Genomic DNA, 12,402 nt, shown 5'->3' with positions numbered 1-12,402 from the left:
TGCTGTGGCCTCTCCCGTCGCGGGGCACAGGCTCCAGATGCGCAGGCTCAGCGAACATGGTTCACGGGCCCAGCCGCTCCGCGGCATGTGGGATCTTCCCGGACCGGGGCACGAACCCGTGTCCCCTGCATCGGCAGGCGGACTCCCAACCACTGCGCCACCAGGGAAGCCCTGATTTTTAAATATAATAAAAGTATGTGTGTATATATGTCTGTGTGTTTGTTTATATACATATACACACATATATATCTTTTAACAGGAATCTCTAGGTTTTTTTTTTTCTTGTGAGAGCATTATTTGGAGACAAGAGAATAATATCCACAGTCCCATTCTGATATAAGCTCTATTTTCATTTTATAGTATGAGTTTGAGGGTTGAACTTATCATTTATTTTGAAAATAAAACCCTGAATGTTTCTGGTGGGGATTATTTAAAAAATTTATTTTTTAAAACTAACTCTAGAAGTAAAGTGCAAACTAATGATATCAAATTTGGAGGTATCCATAGTAGTTTTTTTGTTGTTGTTGTTTTGTTTTGTTTTTTTGCGGTACGTGGGCCTCTCACTGCCGTGGCCTCTCCCGTTGCGGAGCACAGGCTCCGGACGCGCAGGTTCAGTGGCCATGGCTCACAGGCCCAGCCGCTCCGCGGCACGTGGGATCCTCCCGGACCGGGGCACGAACCCGCGTCCCCTGCATCGGCAGGCGGACTCTCGACCACTGCGCCACCAGGGAAGCCCCTCCATAGTAGTTTTAATGGATGAATTAAGCCACTCCCTTTTCTTAGTGGAGCAGCAGAATAGACAGTTGTGCTCTTTTGGGGATAGGTCGGAAGACTGTTAACATCTGTTACAGGAGCTGGGTGTTTTGGAACCTGTCCTTCCTCCAATCTTTTATATGTTCAGGGATTGAAGGGAATCTTTTTTATGACTATGCTAGGGGAAAAAGTACAATTTAGGATCCTTACCCTGAGGGCCCTAAGACCTTGCAGTAGGTAGAGAAGGTAAGATATAGATGTAGACCACTGTGGTACAGCAGTAGAAGCCAAATGGGTGATGGGGCTGAACACGTTAGAGGGATTTAGTGGGGACAGGTGATCACGACCTGGAGTGGTTAGGGAACAACAGCCATGAAGACTGGGCTTTCCATATGACAAAGAGGTGAATTGGTGGAGTAGCTGTGTCCTGGGGACGTGGGCAGAGAGATGGGCATAGCAAGGACTGAAGAGTGTTTGCAGCATCCTTAGCCTAAGGGTCTGTCTGACTGGAGAGGCAGGTTGGGTCCAGAGGAAACAGCTAGAAATTAATCCCGTGAAAATGCTTTGTAAGCCGCACATGATGTCAGTGTTAGCTGCTGCTGCCTCTGTTAGGGGTTTTGAGGCTGGGAGTGGGGTTGTTGAAAAAGTGGTGTTTTAGGCTGATGGGTCTCAGGGTTATGAGGTTGGATGATTTGGGGGTGGGGTGAGTGGAGGCTGGAGGCATGGAGATCTTTCAGGAGAGGGTGTTCTCTCCATGACATTGTAAGTGGCTAGTCTGGGGTGGGACAGCAGGAGTGGAAAGGCATACAAGGATGTGGGGCAGAGGCTCTGGGGAAAGATTGCTATGATTTTACTGCCAAGGAGGGCGAAGTAGGCAGAAATCTGTTTGGGAAATGATGGACCCATTCACATCCATAGGAAGTAAGTCAGGACTGATTGGAGGGAAGATAAGAGATTCTGTTTTTAGAATAATTGTCTCGTATTTATTATGTGTTTTCTATGTGCCTGGGCACAATTCTGAGTGCTTTACATAACAGTTTTATGAACAGGTGCTGTTACTATCCCTACTTTCAAGATGAGGAAACCGAGGCAGAGATGATTGGTAACTTGCCTAAGGATCACCCACTTAGTAAGTGGTAGAGAGAGCCAGGATGCAAATCTGTACAGTCTTATCTCTAGAGATTATCATACTAACTGAAGTAAGTCAGAACGAGAAAGATAAATACCATATGATATCACTTATATGTGAAATCTAAAGAATGACACAAATGAACTCATCTACGAAACAGAAACAGACTCACAGACATAGAGAACAGACTTGTGATTGCCAAGGGGAAGGGATGGAGTGGGAGTTTGGGATTAGCAGATGCAACCTATCATATATAGGATGGATAAACAACAAGGTCTTACCATATAGCACAGGAAACTATAATTTCAACACCCTGTGATAAACCATAATGGAAAAGGATATGAGAAAGAATATATATGTGGATACCTGAATCACTTTGCTTATAGCAGAAATTAACACAACATTGTAAATCAACTATACTTCAATAAAATAAATTCAAAAACAATTTAGAAACCTCAAAAATTGAGTCAAGCTCTTACCTAGGATGCTTTATTGCTTCACTGTAATAACTAGCATTTATTACAAACCGCAGTGCTGTGTTAAGCTCCTTGCGTGTATTTATCGCATTTGATTTGCATTAGGACTCTGAAATTAGGGTATTTCTATCATCATTTTCCAGATGTGGAAACTTGGGCACAGAAAGCTCTAGTGGCCTGCCTTAGGTCACACAGCTAAGCCTTGCCTACGTTGGGGTGGCAGGTCTCCGGAAGTCAACAGTATTTATTCAACCAGGTTGTAGTATCTGCATATGCCCTTAAGACCCACTCATGAGAAGATTGAATTGATTGGAATATATTGCAATATAAATTCTTGAGAATTTTTGGATTCAGTTTACTGTCAACGTCGCTCATATGGACTAGGAAGTACTCCTTTTTTTTTTTTTTTTTTCTGTCCATGCCACGTGGCTTGTGGGATCTTAGTTCCCCGACCAGCGATTGAACCCAGGCCCACAGCAGGGAAAGCACCAAGTCTTAACCACTGGACTGCCAGGGAATTCCCGGAAGTATTCCTTTTTTAAAGGGGATAAGTAATTGAAATAATAGCATCTCTATTTACCGCTGTGCCCATTTTCATTATTTAATGCACTGTATGACTTTAAAAATAATCCTAACCGCTTCATTCCCACATTCTGGCTCCTCCATTTAGATGCTCAGTCTAGAGGGCACAGAGTCTCGTCCATAGAGTCTCGTCCATAGCACGTCTCATACTGTTGGTGCTCAGTAACATTTTTTTTTTTTAACATCTTCATTGGAGTATAATTGCTTTACAACATTGTGTTAGTTTCTGCTGTATAACAAAGTGAATCAGCTAAACGTGTACATATATCCCCATATCTCCTCCCTCTTGTGTCTCCCTCCCACCCTCCCAGTCCCAACCCTGTAGGTGGTCACAGAGCACCGAGCTGATCTCCCTGTGCTATGCGGCTGCTTCCCACTAGCTATCTATTTTACATTGGGTAGTGTATATAAGTCCATGCCACTCTCTCACTTCATCCCAGCTTACCCTTCCCCCTCCCCGTGTCCTCAAGTCCATTCTCTACGTCTGCGTCTTTATTCCTGTCCTGCCCCTAGGTTCTTCAGAACCTTTTTTTTTTTTTTTTTTAGATTCCATATATATGCGTTAGCATACAGTATTTGTTTTTCTCTTTCTGACTTAACTTCACTCTGTATGACAGACTCTAGGTCCGTCCACCTCACTACAAATAACTCAATTTCGTTTCTTTTCATGGCTGAGTAATATTCCATTGTATACATGTGCCACATCTTCTTTATCCATTCATCTGATGATGGACACTTAGGTTGCTTCCGTGTCCTGGCTATTGTAAATAGAGCTGCAATGAACATTGTGGTACATGACTCTTTTTGAATTATGGTTTTCTCAGTGTATATTCCTAATAGTGGGATTGCTGGGTCGTATGATAGTTCTATTTGTAGTTTTTTAAGGAACCTCCACACTGTTCTGCATAGTGGCTATATCCATTTACATTCCCACCAACAGTGCAAGAGGGTTCCTTTTTCTCCACATCCTCTCCAGCTGACCTTGTATGTGTGCGGGGGGCACGAATCCCAGGCACATGAACCGTTCCCCCCATGATCCTGCAGAAGTAGCTGAAAGCCCCCCAGGGGGCTCTGGTATCCTGGTGCCCCAGCCCATCTCACGCAGGTCATGTGTGAGTCAGCCTTTTGTATTTTTCGTGGCACTCTAGCCACTAATGTGCTCTTCCTCTGGCAGTCTCAGATCTTCCTCTTTTCATCTCAAATCCTTGCTGTTGGGTTCTGTGGCTCCTGCCTACCTGAGGACCAGAGCTTTTCACTGGTTTCCGTGAACCTAGTTGACCTCTGGTATCTCACTGTGCATGAGTGTCTCCGTGGTATATATCTCTGGTACCTGTCTGTCTTTTCTTTCTCCTCTTCTGATATTGTGAAAATCCAGCCCACTTCTTTTTCTTTATCCTAAAGCTAAACCTTGTACCTTTGTTTCATTATTCTGACATTGAACACTGTGTACTTTAAGCTCTGGAGTGTAAGGACTGTGTGTCCGTTTATGGGGATTTTCTCCCAGCACCTAACAATGCTTTTGTAGATCACAGGTAATGAACAGATACTTGCCTTCATGCTACAGATGCAGGCGTGCACAAATGAATGAATGAATTGGCTGCTGTGAATTTTCTAAGGTTCAAGTTTCATATTCAGAGTCTATATCTTTAAACTAGTTTCCTATGTAGGAAACCTCTCTAGGCATTAGGTAGGTAGATCAGGCTGCAAACCAACATAGGCCAGGAAATCTCATGATCTGATCATTAAAATAAGATTTTCACTTTATGACTTATTATTTGAAACTTCGAGATAGTCCTTTTTTGATGACCATCACCATATAAGGAGAATTGCATAGAAATAACTGAATTCACAAAGTTTTAAGAAAAAGCCAAGTTAATCATGATCATGTACATTTTGCTTAAAGAGTGACAGCCCAGTAGTTTCTTTTTTAATAGTGTAAGATTTTGTTTTTGTTGTTTCTGGACTGGGTGTCAGCATGTCAGTATCATTGCAATGGCCCACGTGCAGAGTGGAAACTTGACCCCGCTCTGTGTTTAACCCAGCGAAGGCCATGGCATCCAGCAAGTCTTGGCTTGTATACCAAGGGTGACCCTCAGGATTAATTGAGGGTTGCAGAAAATAACTTAATTTTCTAGATGAACTTGAGAAACTTTAAAAAGAACTCTCTGCCCATAAATAGCCGGGCAGCTTTGTCCTATTTTTATTGTCGAGTACACAGAAGATGGAAATCAATATTGGAAGAAATCCTTATTTCGCCTAAGAAAAAGATCACATTCAACACGATTTTCATTTTTCTTGGCAGGCTCTTCTCAACCATCTGTGAGTCCAGGGGAACTGTCTCCACCATCCATCCATCCGGCAAAATCAGAGTTAATTGTCAGTGTCGGCGATGAGATTAGGCTGTTATGCACCGACCCAGGATTTGTCAAGTGGACTTTTGAGACTCTGGGTCAATTGAGAGAGAAAACACACCCAGAATGGATCACCAAGAAAGCAGAGGCCACAAATACAGGCAATTACACGTGCACCAATGAAGGCGGCTTGAGCGGTTCCATTTATGTGTTTGTTAGAGGTAAATGCTCAGCTTTCTTTGATGCTATACTTAGAAAACTTTATATCCTGTCCTTAATTAGGGATGACATACAGATGGCTGAGTCATGGATAAAATATTACTGGCTGGGTCTAGGAAGCATAAGACAAAAATTTTTATTGTTAGTTTCCCCCATCTTTTGATACATAGTGGCTTTGGGTATAACTCCAGCTGGAGGTCTGCAAGGCTGTGTAACTCTTCCTAATGAGATTACAATGTGGTTTAGCCCATTTGTCCTGGTGATGTGAGTAAACCCTGAGAATAAATTAGGCCCTTTGGGAAGGCGGCATTTTAATGCCTTGAGATTCCAGATACTCCCACTTAGTAAAAACATTTCAGGGAACTAAAGGCCTCTAAAGGCCTAAACAGACCAAAGCTTCAAATGAATTGACCCACTTTTAGGGAGTAAATTCCAGAAAAATAACTCAGTTGGCTAAGCACCCCCTGTCCTTCCTAGGTTCTTAATAGAAGTCAGTTCATTCATTTAAAAAATTGTGACCTCTTAGAAACAAAAGGAAAATGTGACGGTTGGATTTCTGAACCTCATCTCATGTGATGAATGCAGCGATTCATCTGTGTTTGTGCTTTCAATATCCTTGTCCGGAGGAAATTTCCTAGGGGGCTAGGGGCAGGGATAAGGGAGGAGTCTCTTTTTGCTGATGTAAAAACTGAAGCACTTAAAGCTTAAGAGACACACCCGCATTATAGGAGGATAAATAGTTTCCGTTCTAGTCCTGGGTTTGTACCTGGCCTGGGGTTGTCCTTGCAACCTCATGCATGGTATTGTGGAAGAGGACCAAATAAACTTATCCTAGATTGTGGATCTGAGCCACCCCTAGAGTCACAGTTCCTCATGGCCATGCTTGGATAAGATTGCCTGCGCTGTCTTTCTCATGTAATTGTTATCAGGGAGACAAAATTGTGCAAATTCTAGTTCTGTCAAGGGTTAGTAAAATTGACTCTCATGTTCTCTGTACAGAAGGTTGCCGTGAAACTGACGTTGCCTCTCCTTAGTTTATCTTTTACTCTTTCCTGGGTGGGTCGCTGCAAAGAAAGACGCGCGTTGAAAAGCCACAGCTAGCCTCCGGGTTTGGTTCCATAATTGTGGAGCCAACCATGTTCTGTTCTTTGACATTCAGGAAGGTACTCTGTAATTTCCAGGTGGTAATGAAGTATCATTCTGCTTATTAATAGGGTGGGTAGACAGCTGACTAAATAGGGAAACTGCTGCATTAGCCAAATCAGTCTCACAGGGCTCACAGATTTTCTTAATGGGGGACGTCATCCCCAATAACTTAGGACTATACTTAATTATTACCAATTTAAGATGTTTGGATGCTTAAGTAATTTGTCTTAGACAGCAGTGAAGGAAATTGGGGCATTGCTGTAGGAACTATGACTCAAGTGACTGAGAAAGAATAGATGGAAAATTAACCAGCTATAGCCTCGAACCATATTTCAGCCATTATGAGATAATTTGTTTGCAGAATAACTTAGTAAGGCTGGGAGGTGCATAAGTTGTTTTGGAAAACTCTTTGAAAATTGGTCAAAATTCTATGATAAGTATATTTCAATTATGTCATTGATTTTTGTGGAACACCCGGTTTACGGATGGAAAGGACAATTAAAAAATATTTTAAGTGTAATCTGTGGGCCCAACCCTGTATCTGTATTATCTTTACACAGTAGAGGCGGCAGCATATTGTGTATACAGAATGAGGTTTGTATTTGCTTATATGAGATCCCAGTCGACCGGAGGCTTTCCCAGTCCATGCCTGGTGTCCTGGCATAATTATTAAGAGTACCCCTTTCAGTCACAAGTATCCTGGTTTGCTGTAGCATTTCTGAAACTCATAAGCTCCCCGTTTGCATATCAAGTTATTTGATTTCTAGAAGTTCTATTTATACATACCTTTCAAGGAAAATGAATAGAGTAGGGCCCACGTGTTATTTATACTGTGTGGCCCCCTGATGGTTTTCTAGATTCTATTCAGAAGCTGGATGATCCTGGAGACTGGGAACTCTGGAAAGAGGCCCCCGCAGAGGGGTTAGGGTTTTGTAGGAATGAAAACACTGAACGACAATTTTATGATGATTCAGTTTTGTTCATTTTCAGTCTTAATTGTACTCTATTGTTACTTATAAGCTGATTGAAATTTATCTTAATGAAGAAAGAATTGTGTGGAAAGTCCCTGTGCTCAGGGTGTTCACCGGGTGGTTCTTAGGAACTTTCTGAAACCCGTGTTGTTACAAACAATGGAGATGCTGGTAATTCTCTCACTATATAAGGAAAAACATCTGGACCCCTCCAGCTCATTCTCCACATTGATGTACTCTGCACTGTTACTACTGATTATCATCCAGGCTTCAGGCTGACCCATGGGGTTCCCATATTCCTTTTTTCTTAGCACATCTTGAGTACTGATAACATGAGTTAGTCCCCTTTTTAAACATTTCTTATTTTTTTCCCTTTCGTCTCATTGAATACCCTCACGTGACTCCTAGATCGTGGTCATTTTGCCTCCCTCTAAACCTCTATGTTCTTCTTCTTTTTTTTTTTTTTTTGCGGTACGCGGGCCTCTCACTGCTGCCGCCTCTCCCGCTGCGGAGCACAGGCTCCGGACGCGCAGGCTCAGCGGCCATGGCTCACGGGCCCAGCCACTCCACGGCACGTGGGATCCTCCCGGACCGGGGCACGAACCCGCGTCCCCTGCATCGGCAGGCGGACCCTCAACCACTGCGCCACCAGGGAAGCCCTGTATTCTTCTTTTAATTCATAGACTCTTTCCCATGCTTCTCCCTTAGTCTTGGAGGCATAGAGTACATATTTGACTTTGAAGTCAAGCACACTTGGGGACAAATGAGGCAAGTTATTGTATCACCAGAGGGAAATTATTTCACCTTTCTGAACTAAATAGGTCTTCTTGCTTGTTAAATAGATTAAAAAAAAAACCAAAAACATATGATTAATTCAGAAACTGGTACAACATGGAAGTATATTTGGACACTTATCAAAAAAGTGATAAAGGCTCACACAAAAGTAGAAGTTGTGTCAATTAGATAAGATCAAAACAAATTACAGATTGGACAGTGGGTGGGAAAGTCCTGAACAAGGTATAATTCCACTTTTTCCCACCCTATTAGATACCATCAGGCTGGCTTATTCTTGGCCCAGTTTCTTTGGAGTGTTACCTGCTGTAGAAAAAAAGTAACTATTACAATAAAATATTCCCAGAGCTTTAAGAGTTCAAATTGTGGTATCGGTCAGACCTGGCTTTGAGTTCTGTCTTGCCATTTCTGGGCTGTGTCACTTAAGGAGAGTCACTGTTTTTGAGACTTCAGTTTATCGATAAAATGGTGATAATGATAGCGCCTGTCGTATAGGGGTGTATTGAGGATGAAATGAGAGTGAGAAGTGTGTAATGGTCCAGGCTTAGTGCCTGACACATGGAAAGTGTTTACTAAGTGTTAACTCTTCCTTATTAGTATGACTCGGATAAATTCTACTTTTGTTTGCAAAGAATAAAGTCAGCAGCCATTTGGGCCACTAGGGATTGTTGTTATGAGCGGCAATATTTTAGATTTTTATAAAATGTTTTCAGTGTCTGTGACCAGCCATTCAAACTACTGATTGTTGATATGCTGTAGATCCTGAGAAGCTTTTCCTGGTTGAGCTTCCCTTGTACGGGAAGGAAGGCAACGACACGCTGGTCCGCTGTCCTCTGACAGACCCAGAGGTGACCAATTACTCCCTCACGGGGTGCGAGGGGAAACCTCTTCCCAAGGACTTGACGTTTGTCGCTGACCCCAAGGCCGGCATCACGATCAGAAACGTGAAGCGCGAGTATCATCGGCTCTGTCTACACTGCTCGGCGAACCAGAAGGGCAAGTCCGTGCTGTCGAAGAAATTCACCCTGAAAGTGAGGGCAGGTATGGGCCCTTGTTTGCTTTCTTCTGGGAGTCGGAGCATCCTTTGATCTAAAAGAAGACTTCTCTCTTCTCACTGGTCCAACTCAGTATGTCACTCAGGTAGCTTCTTGGATCGTTTCGCCCAGCCTCAAAATAATGCTGGCTGCTTGTGAATACTTTATTTCACAGCCTCCATCCCATGTGTTGGGTCCATGACCACCTCCAGCTGGGTGTGTCTGCCAGGGATGGGCATTCAGATGGTCCTGGGGATGGTCTTTAAACCTACTGACATCAGGACATCCCAAAGTTTCATAATTGCACAAACTGTTCCTTCCAAGAGAAACTCATTGGGAAGCCTTAGTTACACTGAAAAGATTAGCATACAGATAATTCACTCCTTGATTTACTATTGATCTATGAATTGATTCCTCCTCAGCTATTTAATTTTAATACCTCTCAAACTATTCACAATCTGAGGAGGAAAGTACCAGCTGACTTTGGACCTTGTTCTTAATGTGGCATTATGTAGAATATTTTGATAGCTGGAAGAGACCCAGATTTTTGTATTTCAGAGATCATCTAACTCAACACCAGTTGGCATTTAGCTATTGAGTAGTTTTTATTAAGGCTTTTGAAAAAGGATGCTCTTTGGAATTAAGGCAAGTTTGATTATTTAAAACCTGTGATTTTAAGAAATAAGACGTTATTTTTATAGCGTGTGGGAAAGATGCCTGTTTGGTTAAAAGAATATAATTAGTTGTTGGTCACATTCTCATGAAACCAGCAAGTCAAATAAAGATGAATGCAGCTTCACTATGCCAGGGCTTCTACCTGTTTCAAAATAGCATTGCCCAGGATTATCATAATCTCAAAGTAGACAGTCTATCTTTTTCACTCGGTGTTAATGAAGTTACTTGAGGGATGTACAGTTTCATTGCTGATGTCTTCAAATATACAAGTAATACAGATCGGTTAGTACCCTACTTTATATCTTATTTAAAAGACCACAAAGTGAGCTGAGGAAAAATGGTAAGTTAAAACGTTATGCTATACTACAGCCAGTTATTTGAGGGCCACGTTTCGTTTTATTCTAGCCATCAGAGCTGTGCCTGTTGTGTCTGTGTCCAAAGCCAGCTATCTTCTCAGGGAAGGGGAAGAATTTGCAGTGATGTGCTTGATAAAAGACGTGTCTAGCTCTGTGGAATCAATGTGGATAAGGGAAAACAGCCAGGTGAGTGGATTGTTTTCTCCATTTGCCTCAATGTATCATTCTCTCTGTGTGGGAGAGTTGAAGGTTTTTCTTTAAAAGAGTCCATTTTTAAAAAAAATTTATTTTCTTGAAGTAGAGTTGATTTACAATGTTGTGTTAATTTCTGCTGTACAGCAAAGTGATTCAGTTATACATACATATACATTCTTTTACATATTCTAGAAAAGTCTGTTAATTGTCCTGGGGATGGCTCAGCTGGTGGGTGTGTCAGAGGTGGAACTCTCTGGAGTGTGTACAGATGATGTGTATTTACCCCTTTCATTGCACCATAGGTAGATGTGTATATTCATTATGAGTAACAAAGAAATGTCATTTTGTAAATTTATTTTGAGAAAGTCGTAGAGAAAACTTCAGACTTGTTATTACTCCATGCTGTTTCTTTTGAATGACTTTTGTGGGGGGAAAAAAAAATTAATGGTTCAGTGAGTAACTACCTTGATTTTTAAAGCTACTATGGCAACTGTTCAGACCAGATTATTTAAAATATTGGGGAAAGTTGCCAGTTTTTTTCCTTCCATATTAAAAACATAAATCAATGGTCTCAGATGTCAGCCAAGAAGCCCTTCCCTCTGCCACAGAGAGGCCTGTCCCTTTGAGAGATTTCTTTTTGTATGCATCTGATTTCCTCCTTTGAGCCTGCTTATCCGAGATCAGGTTGCTAATGGTTTTCTATTTGTTTTAGTCGCTATTAATAAAATGGTTGTCATCAATCTGAAACATTTGGACACGTTTAGGTTATCATTCGTTTAACAAATGCATATTGAATGTCTACTGTATGTCAGATACCGTGTTAGGCATATCTTAAAATTAAATAAATTTTAGCCAGTTATATTTGAAGGTTTTTCTCCCTCTCTAATACTCATATTAATAACAAGGTCTTTAAAATGTCCGGTTTCCCTAATATTTTGCCTTAAGATTCCCATTGACTGAGTTTTTTTTTAAAGACGCCAACTGTACTTGAACATTTGTTACTTTTTAAAAATAATTAATTAATTAATTAATTTATTTATTTTTGGCTGCGTTGGGTCTTCGTTTCTGCGCGAGGGCTTTCTCCAGTTGTGGCAAGCGGGGGCCACTCTTCATCGCGGTGCGCGGGCTTCTATCGTGGCCTCTCTTGTTGCGGAGCACAGGCTCCAGACGCGCAGGCTCAGTAGTTGTGGCTCACAGGCCTAGTTGCTCCGCGGCATGTGGGATCTTCCCAGACCAGGGCTCGAACCTGTGTCCCCTGCATTGGCAGGTGGATTCTCAACCACTGCGCCACCAGGGAAGCCCGTGACTGAGTTTTTAATAATTTTTGTTTGAATGATCTTGGCCAAGTAGTTAATTTGCTCTCATGGTAGTTTTTCCTGAGTACACACATGCGTATTACGTTGGAAGAAAGGAAATACTGTCTTTTCATCCTCCTCTTCCTCTTCTTCCGCCTCATGCTCTGTATTCAACATTGGCAGTTTCATGCCTGTTTAGAGAATCCTTTGCTAAACAAGTAACTATGGTGATTAGTGTAATGCAAACCATTATGATGGCGTTCATGTAGACCAGTGATGGATACCTTGCTAAGTGAAGCCTGCCACTAACAGGAGAATGGAACCAGTGGGTCAGAGAAACAAGTCCTATCATAAAACCAACAGCTTACACATGAATTTCTGACTAACCCTATAGAACACAGTCCCATATTAATTGCCTTTCTATGATC

General features: G+C 42.0%; 1 protein-coding gene across 4 annotated transcripts in view; it reads left to right on the top strand.

Moving 5' to 3' along the window:
- Positions 1–12,402, top strand: part of KIT (KIT proto-oncogene, receptor tyrosine kinase) — an 85,652-nt gene that overhangs the window by 31,942 nt on the left and 41,308 nt on the right. For all 4 annotated transcript variants that reach the window (XM_033425410.2, XM_012532460.3, XM_004268264.3 and 1 more), the window contains exons 2-4: positions 5,243–5,512; positions 9,179–9,460; positions 10,534–10,670. In XM_033425410.2, coding sequence (XP_033281301.1) covers positions 5,243–5,512; positions 9,179–9,460; positions 10,534–10,670 — 689 coding nt within the window. The remainder of the gene's footprint in view (positions 1–5,242; positions 5,513–9,178; positions 9,461–10,533; positions 10,671–12,402) is intronic.

Source organism: Orcinus orca, chromosome 4, assembly GCF_937001465.1.
Source record: "Orcinus orca chromosome 4, mOrcOrc1.1, whole genome shotgun sequence".
NCBI classification, from domain to species: Eukaryota; Metazoa; Chordata; class Mammalia; order Artiodactyla; family Delphinidae; genus Orcinus; species Orcinus orca.
The sequence above is the reverse complement of the archived record's forward strand: the minus strand, read 5'-3'. Positions and strand labels throughout refer to the sequence as shown.